Source organism: Urocampus carinirostris, chromosome 18, assembly GCF_059441175.1.
Source record: "Urocampus carinirostris isolate Australia breed hairy pipefish chromosome 18, RoL_Ucar_1.0, whole genome shotgun sequence".
In the NCBI taxonomy this organism is placed as follows: domain Eukaryota; kingdom Metazoa; phylum Chordata; class Actinopteri; order Syngnathiformes; family Syngnathidae; genus Urocampus; species Urocampus carinirostris.
In genome coordinates, this window is record NC_142366.1 from 23,781,580 (window position 1) to 23,800,687 (window position 19,108).

The following is a 19,108-nucleotide window of genomic DNA, read 5'->3' on the forward strand; positions in this document are numbered from 1 at the left end:
TTTTACTCATGTAATTATTTGGTTGACTAGATTTTACTTCTACTTAAGTCATAGTATTCTAAAGTAACAGTACTTTAACTTGAGAAAAATGTCCGGATACTCTCCCAAACTCTTGTTCAGAGTAGTTTCCGATCAAATTTGTTTGGTGTAATTCAAGTTTTCAGATTCTGAAAACAATTCATTCTCATGGGACACAGGAAAGGATAAGGTATGGACAATTGCTCTCATCAGCTGTGTATATTTACCGTGTATAATCCTACTTGTGACACAAAATGTTTTGTTCCCATTTGAAGTCTTGTCAGAAGCTTAATCTGAGTAAAACCACGTGGTGGTCTTAGGAGAATATTTAACTTGCCACAACGTCCCGTCATTTTAAATCCCCCCCAGCACTGGATTTAGTGGTTATGTATGATGAGCCAATAATAGTCCTTTGAGGCTCTGCTTGAAGAATCCGTCCTTGACACTACCTTAGATTTGAACACTTAGCTGCAGGTAAAGCTTCCTACCTTATACTATCGCGATGATGCTTGCCGCTTCAAATGCTATGGGCATGGGAGGATTTTCATTTTCATGACATATTTTTAATAAAGGTTTATGAAATCTTTTTAACGGTACGTCCTCTCGTTTCTCCATACACGCTAACCCAGGGGTCTTTAACCTTTTTCAAGCTGAGAGCTACTTTTCGTCACTAATGAGCGTATATGGGGCCCAGTTTGATTTCTAAGATAACAACCTATCATGTTATTACTATGTTATTGTTTGAAGTAGGGTTAAATAGACTAGGTCAACCCAAAAAAATAGTAATAATAATTTTACTGGAAAATTACAATGACAGGCTAGAGCAGTAGCTCACCAAACGATTTGGTCCAAAATATATTGGTCCAATCCATTACTTATATCGATGAATTCCTTACTTCATCTTTTGTTATTTTCCCGATCAGAATGACCCAGGTTTTGGGGTTGTTCTTTACAACACGACCCAATTCTTTTGAGTCATTTTACACAATTTAATGTCATTATTATAAATAATTTAAAGGAAAAAAGAGCTAAGCAAAAGCTTTCTTCTTTGTATAAAACGACTCATTTTGGGTGTCTTTTAAAAGGAATGACCATCTTTAAATAAAATACTGCAGCTTTTACAGTAGTTTGGAACAACATGACTCAAATGTTTTTAGAATTGGGATGGTTTATTGCAAGTTATTTGATAACAACCTGAAAGAATTAGTCTAATAAATCAAGTAAAGAATTGGTCCACGCTAGACTCCAATTTTTGAACCAACTGTTGTTAACATGTACAATCGAATTGCCTCTTTAGGGAACAAACACTTCCTAACTGAATTGACTGTGCCTTTGATCGTTCTATCCTAGCAGCGCACCATCCTACCATTTAAATCGAGACCAGATTGATAAAAACCAAGCAAAATGAAATCAATGTGATTGTGTAGTTCTCTTGTTGAGCAGTATCAATTGGAAGGATTTTGCCAACGAAAACAAATTATCGGCAAATTCTCTGGTATTTGAACACGGAAAACCAGATGTGGGCAAAATAAAGCTCACGCAGTATGTGCACGTTAGAGCGCCATTGCATCTACATTTCGCTTATGTGTTTTTATCTCCTCATTGTGATGCATTTCCAGAACACCGCCAAACTCGGGAATACTTGTATTTTATTTTTGGAAAGCCTTTGTGTTAATAGACAGCAAAACTGCCACAGAGGGTCAGGCATTGTATTAGTGTGTCTTTTTGTAGTGTGAACAAAACAATTGGGTTTTGTGGCAGTGGCATTAGGAAGCCGATTATGAGGGTAGAAGTTCCAGGTATATTGTATATGCAAGTCCAACAGAGGGTATAGGGATAAAAGTCCTAACCAATCAGAGAGTCTTGTTTCAAACGGACTCGGAGACAGTTTCTTCCCCAGAGCCATTACGACCCTAAACAGACTCCGCACAAAAAATTTGAAAAACTCTTGCAAAAACACTACCTCATACGAACGTAAAATGGTACTCATGTCTATGTTTCTTTCACATGTTTACTGCTCACCTTGCACAACGTTGACTATTTTTTTTTGCACCAAATGCATATATTGACTTGCACAAACCCTTACGATACCAAACTGTATTACGATACCAAACTGTATGTAACATCCTACATGCCGACATTTCTTGTGTAAATATTGTGTAATTTATAACTATATACCTCCTGTATCCTCCTTGTTTTATAACCTTATCTTTTCTGTTCCTTTATTTTCTTGGCTTTTTACCTCACTGTGAATGTGTGAAACTGGAGTGTCATGCCCAATTTCGTTGTCACAATATGTTAACCCATTTTGTAACAATGAAAATAAAGGTATATTCTATTCCATTCTATTTTATTTATCCATCCCTCCATTCATTATCTGCACCACTTATTCTCAGTAGGGTCGCGGGGTGCCGGAGCCCATCCCAGCTATCTTCGGGCCGTGGGCAGTGGGCAGGGGACACCCTCAACCGCTTGCCAGCTAATCAGAGGGCACACAGAGACAGACAACTCGCTTGCTCATTCACACTGCGGGACGATGTTCTGGACCGGACAATTAACCTGACAATTAACCGGAGTGCTGCCCTCTGTTGTTTATGCATTTCTTTAATGTCATGTTTCTTTTAAAACAGTTTGGTCTTATCAAATCCGTTTTGAAGCACTCACAATCAGAGTAAAATGATACATTAAGCTTCCTGTTTTAAGAACTTCATTGATATTTAATTTGTAGTACAATTAGTTGTATTTTTGCAGTTGGACCATTGCTGTAGTATTTTTGTATTAGTATTTTTGTAGTAGTTCCATAATAGTACTTTTGTAGAATTTTTGTTTTGATTACTGTTGTTACTTGTACTGTAGTTAGTTTGTTTTTTGGTTTGTGACCGACTCTTGTCTTGTCTCTGTCTGCTGAAAACACATCTTCTGAAGATCTCTTAAGATTGGAAAAGACACTTGTAAACTTGAATACGTTCGTTCACATTTTCAAAGAATTTGCTGACTTTGCTCTAAAAGTACCACTCTGCATTAATGATCCTTGCAATTGCAAGCCTATTGGATGCTTAGCTAGTCTAGTTTCATTAAAATGTTTTTTTCCTTGCAGAGGTCAAATAGACCAGCCCAGTTTTTACTTCCTCCTCCTCATGTTTTTCCTGTCTCTTGAGTTTTTGGACCAGAATGGCGATAGAGTAGTTATACGCTTTGACTATCATCGTAGCGCACCGTCTGGGATGCCGTTGAGCACCAGAGGTTGTCTTAAGGGCAAAAATAATTGTCTGGAAGTGTTTATCTAAATATGGCTGACTGCACATGAGCAAGTGTGTGTGTGTTCAGGCTGAAATCATCCAGATCAGTTGACTGAACATCTGGGGAAGTGATTTGTGAAGAGGAATCACTCTGTCATGCTTGTCTGCTTATCTGCCCTGTTTATTTTCATAATTTCATTGGCTGAAATGATTTGATAGGTTCACTTTGTATCATAAAAATGAACAAATTAGTACTTCACAAAGTTTGTACTTTGATCTCTTTTTTGATGGATTGAGCAAAAGATCCACTTCGTTAGAGCTTCATGGTTGCTATGATTGTACAATGCTTATGGTAATCTGGGTACGTTCTTAAATGAATACCAGATAGGGATTCATGAACACAATACCACAATCTTAGTACTCAGTTTTTAATTTCAGATTTCCCAAATGTTATAGCAGAGGGAAACAAGAACAAAGGTCTGGGACAAGTAATATATGTATACTTTGGCGTAAAAATGTAACTTAGCATCAGAGAAAATCATTGTGGTCAGTCTGCTTTAATTCAAGTCCAGTGACCTTTTCATGCTCTTTTGAATGAGGTTTTTAGTATGGGGTTCTGTTTACAATGGCTCTTGGTCTGAATGCACCTCACCACTTTCTTTGTCACTGACCCTTTAACCAATCCTGCTTTACTTTATGTAACTGTAATTTTAGGTTGGAAATCTCATCTCATCTCATTAGCTGCACCGCTTATCCTCAGTAGGGTCACGGGGGTGCTGGAGCCCATCCCAGCAATCATTACGGGAAAATCAACCCCCTTTATTCGCATTTTGGGATTTGTTCTGGACCGTTGCAAATCCAGTAGTAAAATCATTTGGTCTTAAAAATGTGTACTTTTGGGCATTTAGCCCAGCTTTGGCCTATCCAATCCTTCATGACCGCCCTCAGATAAACCCACTGCACGTTACAATAATCTGAGTAACTTGTGAGGTCTTGCCCGGTCGCAGCAGTCGAGCCACTTCATCGGTAATAACAGTGTAGGAGTAAGCTGGCAATTTTGCGGAGCTGATCTCATCTTTGACAGTCACAAACATTACCAACGAGAAAGGCGGATATACTGTACATACCGACAGGTGTTCTATAGTTGCAGAAGTGATGATAGTAATATAGATACTCAGGATTGGAGCGACCGTCTGTATAAGGGTGTTTACATGCATTTCTATGAGCTCATCTCATCTCAACCGACATACGACGTCATCTGTTCCTACTCTTACGGTTTACTACACTGCAAAACACATCCCTGTTGTGGCCCTTTTGTCTTTTTCAAAATAGTCTTTTATAACGCTTTGTGTCTGCATGCGTAAGTAGTCGACTGAGATGAATATATTATCTGAGCAGTCATGAATGACCTGGCCCACATTGACAGGTTTACCGTGTATGCCGTGATAGATAAGATACTTTTTCCCCGTCGGCATAAGAATAACCACAGTGGGCTCTGTGCCAGGCTGCTTGTGAGGCCTTCAAAGAGCAGCGATTAGCGTATCAGTGACACATTGACGTCTATGGGCGTATGTCTGCAAGTTTTCAGGTGTTGTTTTTGGCTGTCGTAGATGCGTTAAACTGAATAGGAAAATGTTTTATGACGTCCATTCGGAATTTTGACTGCTATAAAGAGGAATTGGTGCAGTATTAAAGAAGAGCTACCGATCTGTCATTTTTACTTTCGTAAGGGTGAAGGGCAGGGCACCCATTTTGATATGCATTTCTAGTATGACAACTTATCATGTTATTACTATATTATTACCGTATTATTGGAATTGCCCAAAAAAAAAAGAATCATCTTACTCGAAAGTCACAATGAACGGGACTGGTGAGCAAATTTTAGAGCAGGTCTGCGGCACCTCAATTATCTTTAAGGGAAACCCTGGTGGCCACAGGCACCACGTTGGAGACCCCTGATCCAGGGTCACGTCTTGTTTTCTGTCAGATGGATCCAAGCTTCCACTTGTTTCCGAACCCAAATGCAAATAGATTTGTGGGTTGATGAAATATTGACCTCTTTTTGGTTAGCCTGTCAAGTATTCGCAGTTAGGGTTATCTAAACTAACATTCAAAATAACCTTTTAGATACATTTTGGAATAAACATTCTCCACAGCCTCAGAATTTCAGCCTCTGACAGCAAATATTCTTGTTTTTTTTTGTTTGTTTTTTATAAAATATTTTTCATTGAAAAATGAAGCAAAATTGGGCAGCCCGTGTGTGTAACTCATTTAAAAATGTAAGAGCTATCGACCATTTCTATGGTCTGATTAAAATCATCAATTTGGATTTAGAAGATTTTGGTCTGACACCAGTGATTTTTTTTTTATCAGTAGTAATATAATAAATACAAACCGCTATTATGCATGTTCTTGGATTACATAACGGTGCTCTCCTACATTGTTGTTTTTCTCAGTTTCAATCGGAAGCCTTTTTTGCCTTCCTGTCTCTTACCCTTTTATTTAATTCCTGCTGGAAGCAGAGTGGAATTTCTCATCAGGCTGAGAGGGTTATTTCTACTCTCTCCTATCGTCCTGCTCACTTTGGATCACTCCTGTCCAGCCTCTTTCTCCCCTTCCCCTCTTGTCGAGCACGGGTTTCTTTGGCACCCCGTCGTTGTTTAGGAGCCAAGGATTGGGAAAGCTGCGCTTTCGACAGACACTCCCAACTTCTCGCTCACACGCTCATCTTTTTGTTCCTCTGCGTCCGCGAGGCTTACTCCAAACACTCCGCCACGATCTGCCCGTGTCATCGGGTCTCGGATAATGAGCTTAGCATGTGCGGCACGGCTTGTAGATTTGCATGTTGCGGTGGTGGTGAGAACCCCGAGGTTTGGAGCGTGACACGCGACCCGGGACCTCCTTTCTTGTCTCAGCCCTGCAGCCAGTCTCCGCATGCTATCCTCTCTGACTTGACTGCTACCTGATTTCATTCTCTCCCCCCTCATTTGTTCTCTCCGTCGCTGTGTTCCAAAGCTTTGTCAAAATTGCTTTGTGACTGCATCTCCTCCTGGGTAGCTGCAGCACTTTTCTCTTTTCCATTTGCTCTTGACCCCAACTTTTTTTCTTTTTTGGTCAAAATGTATCGGAACCAATGGATTTCAAATTATCTGAGCCATGTCAAGTTTTGTCGTGAAGGTAAGACGATTGGTTTCTACAGCTCAGGTGATGGGTTTGTAATTTCAGTTTTGCGGATCTTTTGCGCAAGCTCACAAGAGTTGTTGGGTGATGCACGACAGACCTGCTTCCTTTCTGGTTCTTGTCCTTCGCTCAAGCCAGCTGTCATTACACTGCAGCTGTACGCTCCAAGGACAGCAGAGCAGAGATAAAGACTCTTAATGCACTGGGCTGTTTTTCTCAAAAGGAAACTTTCTTGGACATGCAGACGCCTCAAAGTCGGAGAATAACATTTTATTTTTGTTGATTTTTATTTGTCTTTCATGTATCCTAATGAATTTAGCATTTTATCATTACCGCATTTATTTATTTCTGACACGCACTCGTGTATAATGCACAGCCCTAATTTTTGATTTAAAATAGGATGTTATAGTGGTTTCACTTTTTCCTCAGCTCATACTCAGAGTTGTTTAATGCTTAAGGCCATGATTAAAATAATTTGACAACGTAAACTATAAACGCAAAACCAACTTAAAATTGATGTATTTATTTAACGTCCTTCAAAGTCCGATCCATCATCAGAAGCACATGCTGTTTCTCCTTCGTCTTTCAGTACAACTTTTTCTCTAACAATAATTGGATCCCTTATCTTCTGTTACCTATGTCCCTGGTGTCCTAGTGGCTATTTTAGGTTACAGCATGTTACACATAAATAAATACTCAAATTGGATGTTAATAATTTTATTAAACCAAGATCCAGGTATTCTGAAGGAAACGAGCTACAGGTACTACTCTTTTTACTCAATACTACAAAGGACGACTACATTATTACAAAACTGCACAGAAATGAACATTAGCACTTTTAAAACCAAACAATCATAGCAGCACTATTATTTAGAATAATCATTCTACGCAAGTAGTTAATCAATGTGTTGCAGGAATCCCTTAAGTGTCAAGTAGTGCTAGGTCGTGTTTGTGCAAAAGATTCTGATGTGTCTCAAAATGAATTCTCATGATATAGTTTTGTTTTGGTTACCAAGGCATGTTAATGTAAAGACAACCTCTTAAATCTAGCTCCCCTTTAAGTACTCTTTGCAAAAGTGTCAATAAAAGAGCCCTACTCATAGGGTGGGAAAATAACTCAACATCTACTACTATGTATATCTTCTGTATGTGACAGAGTTCTAGTATGGGACCTTCCATTGGTTCCGTGCAAACAAGTTTTGCAACGGTGATGATGACTGACTGCAAATGTCCGCCTGCTTCTAATTACCACCCATCTTTGTAATGTTTCACAAGTGAGGACTGAGTGTTGAGACCCGTTTCCCCCAGGTGGGAATAGCTTGCAATCCAAGAGAAGCTGTTCACAGTTTGAAGCTTTTGGCTGATGAAGCCACATCGGTTGATTGAGCGTTGGTGGTTTTTTTCTGCCCGATTTCTGCTCTACTACCATTTTCTACTATATTAATCGAGAAAATGTTAAGATTTTGACTGAGCACATTGTTATGGCATCCGACCCATAACAGTAATTTGTAAAATTGGGTATGAAGATAGGATCGGGAACCTAATTCTCATCTTTAGCGTTCCGATTCAAGTCAAGTCTGGTACGTGCATAGCTAACGTAGTGCTATACTCGGCACAACATTTTACAGTCAAAATGTCACATCAACAGAATTTTTTTATATGGAAGCTCATTAAACAATATAGGTTCACTGTTGACACTTAATGATGAAAACCCACAGAACAAACACCCAGAAACGCCACCCAAGCCCACAGAGCTATTCGGTCGGGCGAGCTGTAGGTGTGGACGGAGCTATGCACATGGCGCACGTCTCTCTGCCCAGCACCGTCTGCACTGAAGGTTAATACGTCAGTATCCTTGTTTGCAGTATTTTGTGACATTTTTACATTTGCACCTTGTTTTGAAACTATTATTTATGGAAAAAACGAAGGTCAAAAGGAATCTCTACAATATTAGTTGCGGGAGGGAGTCAGGTTTAAAGTGGTATATTTGTTGATAGGGAACGCAGGCTCTGGCATTCTTATTTCATCCATTTAATCAAATCATCTAGCGTCACACAGTGATATATAATTTACTGAAAATTTAGGTTTTGCCTGGAGAGCGGGTTTGGCAGTTTTGCTGAATTTTGTAGGCGTATTTAGGCAAAAGGGTCCAAATGAGGATTACGAAGTCTCATTCTTGTTCTCATTAACATCGAAAGCCTAATTGGCTTATTGTGTAGTCTTTTGTTAAATCTTGGCATTTGCAGCCTTGGGCTTGCCTCAGTTTGTGAGTCCATCTGTTTTCTTAACACTTAGCTTTTTAAGCTTTCCTCAATAACGCATGAGTTCTAATTGAAGGCGATGCCTCTCATTCTATAGTAAGGCCAGACTCCTTTGTGAGTAATCGCTTGCAAGTTGAGGACGGACGTCTACGTGCACAGTCGCTCATAAAGGCATGCAGTGTGATGTCATTCAGTCAGCTAAAGCATGACACCTTTCCTTTTGGACACAGTAATCCCAAGCATCAAAGTTAATCCTATATCTCACCTTGAACATATGCTCGGACCCTGTTTGCTCCTGAGTTTTTCTACACTCGGGTTTAAATTGACACTTGGCAGATTCGATGGGAGAATTCTGGTAAAATGTTTAATTATTTGGAGTTGATTTAATGACGTCCCTCTAAGACCTGCCCTTTTCAAGATTCCAAGTGACAGTCACTGTTATCTTTAGAATGTAAACTCAAGCAGTCGTATAGTAGAGAGGAATTCCGGGGGATTTATTTGTGGGCCATTCTGCGCATTCCAGAGTGAATCAATGGCTTAGCAACGTCATTGATCATGATGTAGATTTTTATCTCGGTGCCTGGCGTTCCTATAGTGTTGTTAAATGAAATCTAATGACATATAGGTGTAAAGCCTAACTTAAGTTTCTAGTATTTGTAGATTTGACAAAAGCAGCAAGACATAGGTGCCCAGGAGGGAAGAATCGATAGTGTCTGCTTTTTGTTTGAGCCATTTGTCAAAGCGCTAATGCAAAGTAGTTTCGGAAAAATGTCAACAGTCATTGGAAGAATTTGAAAAAATTGAACATATACCTTAGTGCCCATGAATTCGGAATGTTGGTGTGTTTTTTTTCTTTGACGCATTGAAAAACGTAACTTTCTTTGGCATCAAACCTTGACAAGATTTTATAGATATTGATGCGGTTTTTGCACCATACTTTTTACAATTTTTCCCTTTTGGAGATTGTGTTAAAATGCTGTTTAAATCAGGTTGTGTTGTAGTGTCGATATAAACAATCAAAAAATATTTGTACCATGTTAAAATTAGTCACCAATGTGAAAAATATACTTTTTTTTTTACCCTTGGGAGAATTTTACTCATTTCAAGTATTCATTTCTTATTTTACTATATTTGTTGGCTGAAAAAAAACCTCCTTCAAACGAGAGCCTTTTACTGATCTGCTATTTTTGAACTTTAGTAAAAAAATGTTAAAAATGACCCTTACATCTCGTTTTCCCTTACCAGTTATTATTGTTCATTATAAGGCTTATTTTTATTATTTTCTTAGAGGAGAAATGTTGAAAATGTATTAAAATGAACAGGAATTTTAAATGACTTTATCTCATTCGGAAAAGACAGTATTCTTCAAGCATCGGTTTTGCCAAAAATTGTTGACCAACAGTTTGTTTATTACTCTTACAGGTCAACCACCTCAAACCATTTTTTATGCGGTCAAATTTTTTTTCTAATCGGAGGACGTCGCATGCCAGAAATGACACGTCAAGGACTTATTGTGAGAAAAGTATTTGCAATTACAGATTTATCTGCATGACTCGAAGGGGGCAGTGTTTGATCCGTCTTTGATATAATATCCTTTTGAAATTCATGTTTGAGCCGGTTTTCTCGGAACTTCGACTCCACCGTTAGATTGACATCAACTGAAAACAGACATCTCGTCTCTTTTCCGTCTCGCCTTTTTGAAGCAGCTGCAACAATAGCAAACCCTCCCCCAATGCAAGCAGGCTCACTGCACTCTGAAAATAAACTTTATTTTTCCCAAAAGCTTTTTCCCCCTTCAAGTGGAACGGATTTGCAACATCAACCCTAACTTGCCTAATAGGACAAACTGATAAGAAATTTGGTTGAAGGAGGGTGTTAGGGTTGAGTCCTCAAGGGAAAGGTTATGGGTGGAGGGAGCGAAACTCGTGCGTGACTCGGCCCTGAAGTGAACTTTGAGGAGATGGAGTTCGACCACATGTTTGTCGTGAGGTTTCCTGGATGGAATTGCTTCAAGTCCTAGGGTTTTAAAAAACATTTGTGAAAAGGATTCTTCAATTTTTTTCGTGAACTTTTGTTTTGGCCGCCCTGCTGTTAGCAGTCTTGGTCTATGTCCAGTGCAATTTCATCATGTAGTGTCAAGGCAACATGGCAGTTGCCAGACATGAGTCTCAGGGGGCACCGCTACTATTACCCCCAATTTGTTTTTTGCACAGATGTTTCCAGTGTTATTCAGGGATGTATTTCACAACTAGTGTTTTTAAAAATGTAGTTTCTTCTTTTATTTTGTAGTTTCTTGGTTGTTGCGCTGAAAAGACAATATGTTTAATAGACATTCTGTTGTGTCATGCACGCATTCCAGATTAAAATTGCTTGGAATAACAAAGTTTAAACGAGTGGGGGGGGGAAAGTTAGAATAATTGATAGATTTTTTTAAAAAGCATTTGTTTATATTGTGCTAATTATTACATTAATAGTAATATACTGAACAAAGGGACTCCCCAAAAGCGGTCTTTTTCCTGGCATGGCAACCTTGTCGTGTGATCAAACTTAACGGTGCCTGTGACACAGCAGCTCTTACGTGGTATCAAATACTTAAAATCTAGAACCAGATGACATGTTTGATTCGCAAACAAATTGTTTTTAACGGGTTGCAAATGCTAAAGTACAATATTATGGGGACAGTCAATGATGGTGAAGTGTCTCTCTCCTCTGTCCTCAGGACTCTCAAGTGACGCCCCTGTTCCACTTGGAAAGACCGGATTGCTTCAGAGGAGAGCCTTTAGGTAGGATATAAATGTATACAACTTTTTGGAGTTCTTGCAGTAGCTACTAAACAAGTTATGACAACAAATTTTACTAATGGTTAGTTAAGTGTTTAACACTAAAAGTCCCAGGAATTTTCTCACCCCTCCAAAATAACCAGCAGACAGCTCAAATGCTGTTTTTTTTTTAAAAACAACTCAACAACCCATCTTTTAGTCATTGTTCTGTGAAAATATCTTATGGAAATACTACAAAATGAAAGTAGAGTAATACTACAAAAATACATGCTGGTTACACCCCCACCAAACATTATTTTCTCATTAGCATGCTGGGGTCATTACTGACTTGTGTTGTTCACACCAGTGTGACTTATTTGCAGATCAGTGGTGAAACTCATCCAGTCAGTTGGCTTTCCTTTGGGCATTCTATGTAGGAAAGCCAACTGGCTCGGCTGTGCTACTTCAAGTGTTATGGTCACCTTGTATCGTGTTAGCAGAGTACGGTCCCACCACTGCAGCATTAGAGGGGAGTGCTCGACATGCTGGCAAGCTGTCAAATACTTCACTCGGACTACACATTGGCCTTCACTCTGTTAAATTACTGCAGCAGTGACATGAGTGTGGGAAAGAAGCCATAATCTAACATGATGACTGTAGCGCTCAAAGAATATCGTGTTTTTATATACGCTGTTGAACAATTTTGTGGTTTTGAGAGATGACAAAAACTCGCACAATTTACTTTTACCCGATTCTTCATGTCTGGATTATATCGTTTGTGGTTTTGGATCAAATCCCCAAAACTCAAGAGCGATGTCTTGTCTATCTGAAGAGATTCAATTATTTAAGATCCTTGCTAAGATTACCCGGTCCAAATATTTCTACACAGCGTACCAAATTGATTGAAGAACAGGTGTTATATTCTTGTTAATGAAACCAAGATCTATTAAGGTAATAATTCCACTTTTTGGTTGCACCCTCAGCTTTCAAAAAGAATTTTCTTTTGACGAAAAAGGCGACCCAATCAAAGTCACCAAAGATACAGATGTTAGTGTTTTGGCTCATCTCAACAAAGGTATGTACTTTTTTAATAACTTTTAATCCTTATGTTATTTGTTAAACATTGTCCGATCATTATATATGAGCATATTTAACTATTTATAGTATGTGGTAGTGAATTTAAAGCCATGATTAAGTGTTGGACTGGGAAAATATAATTGTCTAATGAAATAAATAGTAGCAAGCGGCACGGCGACCGAGTGGTTAGTGCATCAGCCCCACAGTTCAGAGGTCCCGATTGAAATCCAGCTACCTGCCTCCCTTTGCCGAGTTTGCATGTTGTCCTTCTCCCTGCGTGGTCTTCCTCCCACATTGCAAAACATGCATGGCAGGTTAATTGGAGACTCCAAATTGTCCCTAGGAATGCGTGAGCATGTGAACGGTTGTATGTCTCCACGTGCCCAGCAACCGGTTGGCAACAAGTTCAGGGTGCCCCAAGTTAGCTGGGAATCTTAACAGCTACGAAAGCGGCGCAGATAATGGATGGATCGATGCAAAGTAGCTGATAGCCCGCACACATTTACTATTTGGCCTTAAGGTCGAGTATTTTTTTTCCTTGCACAGCAAAGATATTTTATGTAATTGAAATTAACAGACTGCATAGGTGTCTGATCTCCTCTTCCCCCACATTTTTTGAAGTCTCTGAATTGAAGAAAAGATTTGAGAGCATTACTACGAGCAAGAGTGACTGGGAAATGAACAGGTAAAGTGATTCAAGACCTTGTGTGGAATCGATGATAATTCTGCCACTTCTCGTGTCGATGTGTTTAGAAAGGAGCGCATTGCTCGGCGATTGGAAGGCATCGAGGGTGAGGTGCGGCCATCTTTACTGCCCAATTTAGTGGCCAACCGACTTCTTGAAGAGGACACACCGCGATACACAAGGGCATCTGACTCTTGCGAGCCATGCGGTGAGATACTACTTCATGACTCATCAGCTGTTGGATTACAGGACCAACCTGATTTGCGCTCTCTGTAGTTGCTGTCCAAAGGTATGGAACAGAAGAGTTTGATAATCCAGACATGCAACCAATGGTTCCTGAACGACGGTCCAAAACGCAAAGCAGGTCTGCTGCTAATCCCCCATGTCACACGGATGGCGTCCATAGTTCATCATCCAGCACAGTGGCTCCAGAGCTGGAGTCCAAAGCTGAAAGGATCGCCCGCTACAAGGCGGAGCGCCGTCGGCAGCTCACCGAGCGCTACGGCATCTCTTTGGACCTGGAGCAAGATACAGACCACGGATCTCGAAACTCCTGCGCTGCAAAAGAATCGGAGCGAACCGAAAGGCGAGGCAAAGGGGAATATGTTCCCGATGGAGAAAGCTATGTTGCTTGCATCAGTAGCCCAAAACGAGGGCAAGGTGTGCCCCAATATCCCGAGACTGGCTATGAAAGGAGTCGCACTGGAGCCGACTCGTTTTCAGAAAGAGAGAGACTTTTGAACCTGGAAAATCAACGCCGAGCAGCTGTTCCTGAACCGTCCACGTACATGGATGTCTTGTCAGGGTCCCCCAGTACCAAAGTGCCTGCTGAGGACTATGTCGTCACAGGTGTTCCACCACCAAGATCACCTAAGATGAGCAGACAGTCTTCCCTCCCCTCGCCAAAACACGGGCCATCGCCTGGTGACCTCTTTATTGAGCAACAAGCGCATAACATACTCAACAGACAGGGGTGAGTACTCTTTTTTTTTTTTTTTTTTTTTTTTTTTTTTTTTTTTTTTTTTCATTTCTAACTTGTTTTTTTATTTTGTAGGACAGGTTGTCTATGTGTTAGGGCAGGGGTCGGGAACCTATGGCTCTTTCTATGAGTATCTGTGACTCAGAGACCAATTTGATTGCATGCAAAATTTCCATTTTGTTCAAAACCGGAGTTGTCTATCCTATTCAGGTACACGCAAAGCCAAACCAAAGCTAAGTATAAAGGTAACACTTCGCAGCATATATAGGGCACGTTTTTCACTACAATTTACAGTCAAGGTGTCACACAAAAAAAGGGGGAAAAAAAAAACTCGTTTTGGCTGTACAACGCTAAAGAATCCTTTATTTAAAAGTTTACTATATAATCTGTGTTCAGTGTTCAGATACTTTATGATAAATCCACAGAACTGTAAATACGCCAAAACACCGGAAGAGAACTTAGTCATTTGATTGGGTGAGCGGGAGGGATGGGTGGAGCTATGCAAAAAGTATAAGCATTCCCTCCCATCTCTCGCCAAAGGTAAGCACACAAGGCTCCCTATTCTCAGAATGTTGTGACGTTTTTACAAAATAAATGCTTGCATTTGGTTTTGAAACCAATATGTATGAAAAAAAGGGTCAAAAGGAGTTTAACCGATCTTGAGTCATTGCAAGAAAGAGACAAGTTTAAAGTGGTATGTTTGTTGAATTTGGGACAGGGGCTCTGGCATGATTCTCTTTTCATAATTTTTATCAAATCATCAAAAATAAATGTGCTGAAGACTAAGCTTTTGTCTGGGGCGCCGGTTTAGCAATTTAGTAAATTTGTCTCATAATATATGGTGTGGCTCTTTCCCAAAATAAAATTAATATTTTTTGCTTTTATGGCTCTTTGAGTCAAAAAGGTTCCCGACCCCTGTGTTAGGGGATCTCGGATTCCGATAATCTGAACTGTCCTTTTGCCTTTGACTCTTTGGTTAGTTTGCAACATGGCAAAGGAATGACCTGGTGAGAAATTTCAGGTTCAAATCCCAGCCCCGCTGATGCAATAGTGCAGTTAGTTTCGCAGAAGATAGAAGCCAAGCCCTTAACGTTCCTAGGGCCCGCTGGCGGGCCGCCAGACTGTTTATAAACAAAGTCGTGTCTGCACGATGTCACTAGTCACTGAAATACGTCATGCACATTATTATTGGAATTCAATATATGATGACCATTTCAAAATGTACTCATCACAGAAACATCACCATCAGTCTGAAACAAGATACAGTGGAACCTCGGTTCTCGACCATAATCCGTTCCAGAACCCTGTTCGAGAACCGATTTGTTCGATCACCGAAATCAATTTTCCCATTAAAAATAATGTAAATCGTTTTAATCCCTTCCAACACCCTGAATGTTTACCATGAATGTTTAACGTAAACATGAAGCTAACCCAGGCTAATCGTACGTTCGCCTTATTGTAATCTTCCGTACGAAAGATTACGCTCGCATGAACGTGTAAAAATAAAATAATCAGGTCGTTTACAAGTCATTTAGCAACCGGGTCTCTACAACAAGTGGCTAGCGCTTCATTGGAAAGGGGGCTCCGTTCCAACACCCTGAATTTTGGGCTCAGTTCCAACACCCTGAATGTTTACCTGAATGTTCAACGTAATCATAAAGCTAATGATTATTTGAGTTTGGGACAAAACCTTAATGTTTTACCTTTCGAAAGAGACCAAAAGCGTCCATATTCTCCAAACGGTTTGATAACCGCATTCAATTGACTTTGGGTACGTCTTGGGCCAATTTTACAGGAATGGTAAAGGGGTTAAATCTTCTTGTTGTTTTTCTGTTTCCTGTATTCATCTGATATCACTTGTATCTTTTCTCCTCGTATACTTGCAGAATGTTTTTGCATGGTCGTGCCCCTGAAGTGAACTTGTAAAAAAGGGTTAATCCAGAGGACCCAAATATAGTGAAGTTAATTGTTTTAGTTACGGAAAACCTCCAAAGACGATCTTAACTTTTGGACATACGCTCACATCCAGTATTTCCATTCAATGGTACAGTACAAGGGCAAAACTGTGCACTGATTGGTTCCTCAAGACTGACGCCGACGGTGACACCCACACCTTAATCAACTGGCCTTCGAGGTACACCGAAGCAGTGTTTCACCCCAAATCACCTCGATGTTCCTTTCCCTCGATGCTTCATGAGCAGTGATTCTTAAACTGTCGACACAGAAGCTAGAACCGCTCCTTTTTGATTTGCCAATGTCTATATTTGCAATACTGTTAACGTAAGGTTTTGTAGTTGAGGATCCCTAATGAATCCAATGACACCTAAGAATCTCTGCTTTTGAGCACTGACAACCAGCTGGCCCAACCGTCTTCATCCTCACCATCCCACGTTTGAAGATCACTTTCCCAAGATAACTTCATGCTCAACCTCATTTTGGTGTGAACAGTTGAACCCCCTGATTGAAATACATTGAAGGGGTGTACAATATTGTACCATAACGTATACATCTAAACCTATTAACCATCTATAATAATCCTGATGTACATTTTAGGAATAATGCTGACTTCAATGATCATTTTTGTGATTAATAGATTATCTGCACAAGCGTAACAATTGCCTTTGACATTTTTTTTTAGATTTGTTCTGTGTTCTCCGTTCCCTTTTTAAACGCAAGACGTCCGATGAAGAAAAGCGCATCGTTCCGCCTTTGTTGTAATGTTATACTGATTGCAATCGATTAAGATTTTTAGTTGACGTTTTGTTTGCGATGGGTGAAGAAACGGGTGCGAAACCGGCGAATACACTCTTTTAACTGATCTTTGCCGATACCAGTATCAGCTACCCTCTTGTGGCACAATCTGGAAATAGAAATGACAAGCATTTTTGTTTTTTTGAAAAAAAAAAAAAAAAAGTAACATTTTAATTAATAATAACAAATCAATTTTTTAGGGTGGGGAAGGAATTTTGAGTCTTGAATTGAATTGTCTTAACTCATTGATCATTGTAAAACACTGTACGCAGCGAGATTAGAACTGGTAAACCAGGGTAAACAGGATGTAGACTAAAGAGAAAAAAAAAAGATAAGGAAAACATAGTGCTCATACACTGGCCTAAAGTTTAATAATAGTGTAATGTTTGTGTATTACAAAGAATAGTGCTTCATAACAATAATGCAACGAAGAGAAGGGTAATGACATTTAGCTGCAACAAAAACCCTAAAAGGAGTCACATTTCCCCAGTTCTGTGCAATAACATTCATCATAAGAAAAACCTATAAAGTAAGCTAGATTTATTTTCAGTTTTGTGCGCTTGTTGGGGAAGAAGCTTTCTCTGAGTCTGTTTGTGCTTGTTTTGAGGGACCTATAGGCCCTACCGGAGGGCAACAGGTCCACGAGGTGTTGGCTGGGGTAGGAACTGTCGTTATAATGTTGATGGCTCTGCTACGTTAGGATTATTAATGACTACTCAAAGTTGTGTATCAGAATTAGTTTAACTTCAATTGACATTTTATTGTGGGGATATGTGATTTTTTTTTCCTGTTTTATTCAGCCGATACCTGAATGCGTACTTGAGTAGTTACTGATCCCTAGTGCCAATACAACTAGTAGATAGATAGATACTTTATTCATCCCCGTAGGGAAATTCACACTTCCAGCAGTCTAGTACATGTGATACCTAAAATTTTTATTATTTTATCTTTTTATAGTGACGCTTTTTTACTCCCAATATAGCATTTATGCTTTCATCTAAATGTAATTAATCTAATTTTCTTCTTCATGACTTTAAAACTTACACAAGCCTGCATACATTAATGGTGGTGTGCATTGAAATGAGGCCTGATATGAGTCCATACTAAATCCTAGTACCAATACACTCCTCTGTAGGCATTTTTCATATGGTTTGTGTTTTGATACACATGTGGTTTAATGGTAAAATTGTTGTGACACCTTTAATCACATGTTGTCTTTCTGAAGAATTAGAGTTAGAGAGAGGCTTGCGAAAGGGGAAGGTCGCCAGAGGAGCCCAGAGCCGGGAAGTGTTGCCGAGTCGCCGACATACCGCAGACATTTTCAGCGTCATCCGTCCGCGCGGGAAAACACCGACCTGATGGTCCTGCAGCAGAACCAGTCCTGCCCTCGGGTTCACCTACAACCTGGACTAGTGACTCTCAGTCATCCCAGTTACCTATCCATGACCACTAGTGCTGCATCCAGAGTGGAAATGCTTCCCGATGAAGAAACTGAGGAGATAAGAGGTGTCAGGACAGAGGGCCTTCTACGTAGCCGGAGAGCTGTGCTCCCTTCAGAGATCCGCCGCAGAGAAAGGAGCACAGAGGACCACCGTCGAGGAAGAGGCGGAGATGAGACTAGGACCTCCAAAACTTATAGTGAGATTGAAGATCCTGCAATAAGAGGTAACAGAGGTCGACCAAGATGGGACACAGCAGAACTCTCCAGACACACTGAGCAAACTGGGCATCAACAAAAAAACAGCAGCAGGTCCGGCTCCCGTGAAGATGCCGTTTATGTCCACAAAGGCATTTCTGAATCAAAAATCCAAGACAAAGCGACTAGACAGGGAGGAAACCCCGCCGATCAAGAGCAAAGTTATCCAAGCTCGCATTACCTGGAGAATGGTCCTCAGGAGCTCAAGCGAAGCACCAAAGAGATTCCCCAAGACAGCCATGTGTCAGTAGCTCAGCTTCGAAATTCTTACATGGAAAGCTCCGTTCCTCCTCCGACCAGACGCATGACCGAGCTGTAGGTGGAAACTTCAATTACGCTTTGAAATTCACGCGAGTGCACGTGACCTAACAACTGCTGCAACATAACTCATTGCAGACTTTTATAGTGTAGAAAACGCCTGTCCATTACTTACCTAACACTATGCTTTGTGTCCCTGGATTTT

The 19,108-nt window shown here is 40.2% G+C and overlaps 1 protein-coding gene across 1 annotated transcript in view; it reads left to right on the forward strand.

The window, feature by feature from the left end:
* Nucleotides 1-6,098: 6,098 nt before the first annotated feature.
* svila (supervillin a) overlaps nucleotides 6,099-19,108 on the forward strand; it is a 42,381-nt gene continuing 29,371 nt past the window's right edge. The window contains exons 1-8 of the mRNA XM_088322852.1: nucleotides 6,099-6,434; nucleotides 11,418-11,481; nucleotides 12,441-12,532; nucleotides 13,156-13,219; nucleotides 13,288-13,427; nucleotides 13,496-14,192; nucleotides 16,249-16,332; nucleotides 18,175-18,960. Coding sequence (XP_088178978.1) covers nucleotides 6,377-6,434; nucleotides 11,418-11,481; nucleotides 12,441-12,532; nucleotides 13,156-13,219; nucleotides 13,288-13,427; nucleotides 13,496-14,192; nucleotides 16,249-16,332; nucleotides 18,175-18,960 — 1,985 coding nt within the window. The 5' untranslated portion in view covers nucleotides 6,099-6,376. The remainder of the gene's footprint in view (nucleotides 6,435-11,417; nucleotides 11,482-12,440; nucleotides 12,533-13,155; nucleotides 13,220-13,287; nucleotides 13,428-13,495; nucleotides 14,193-16,248; nucleotides 16,333-18,174; nucleotides 18,961-19,108) is intronic.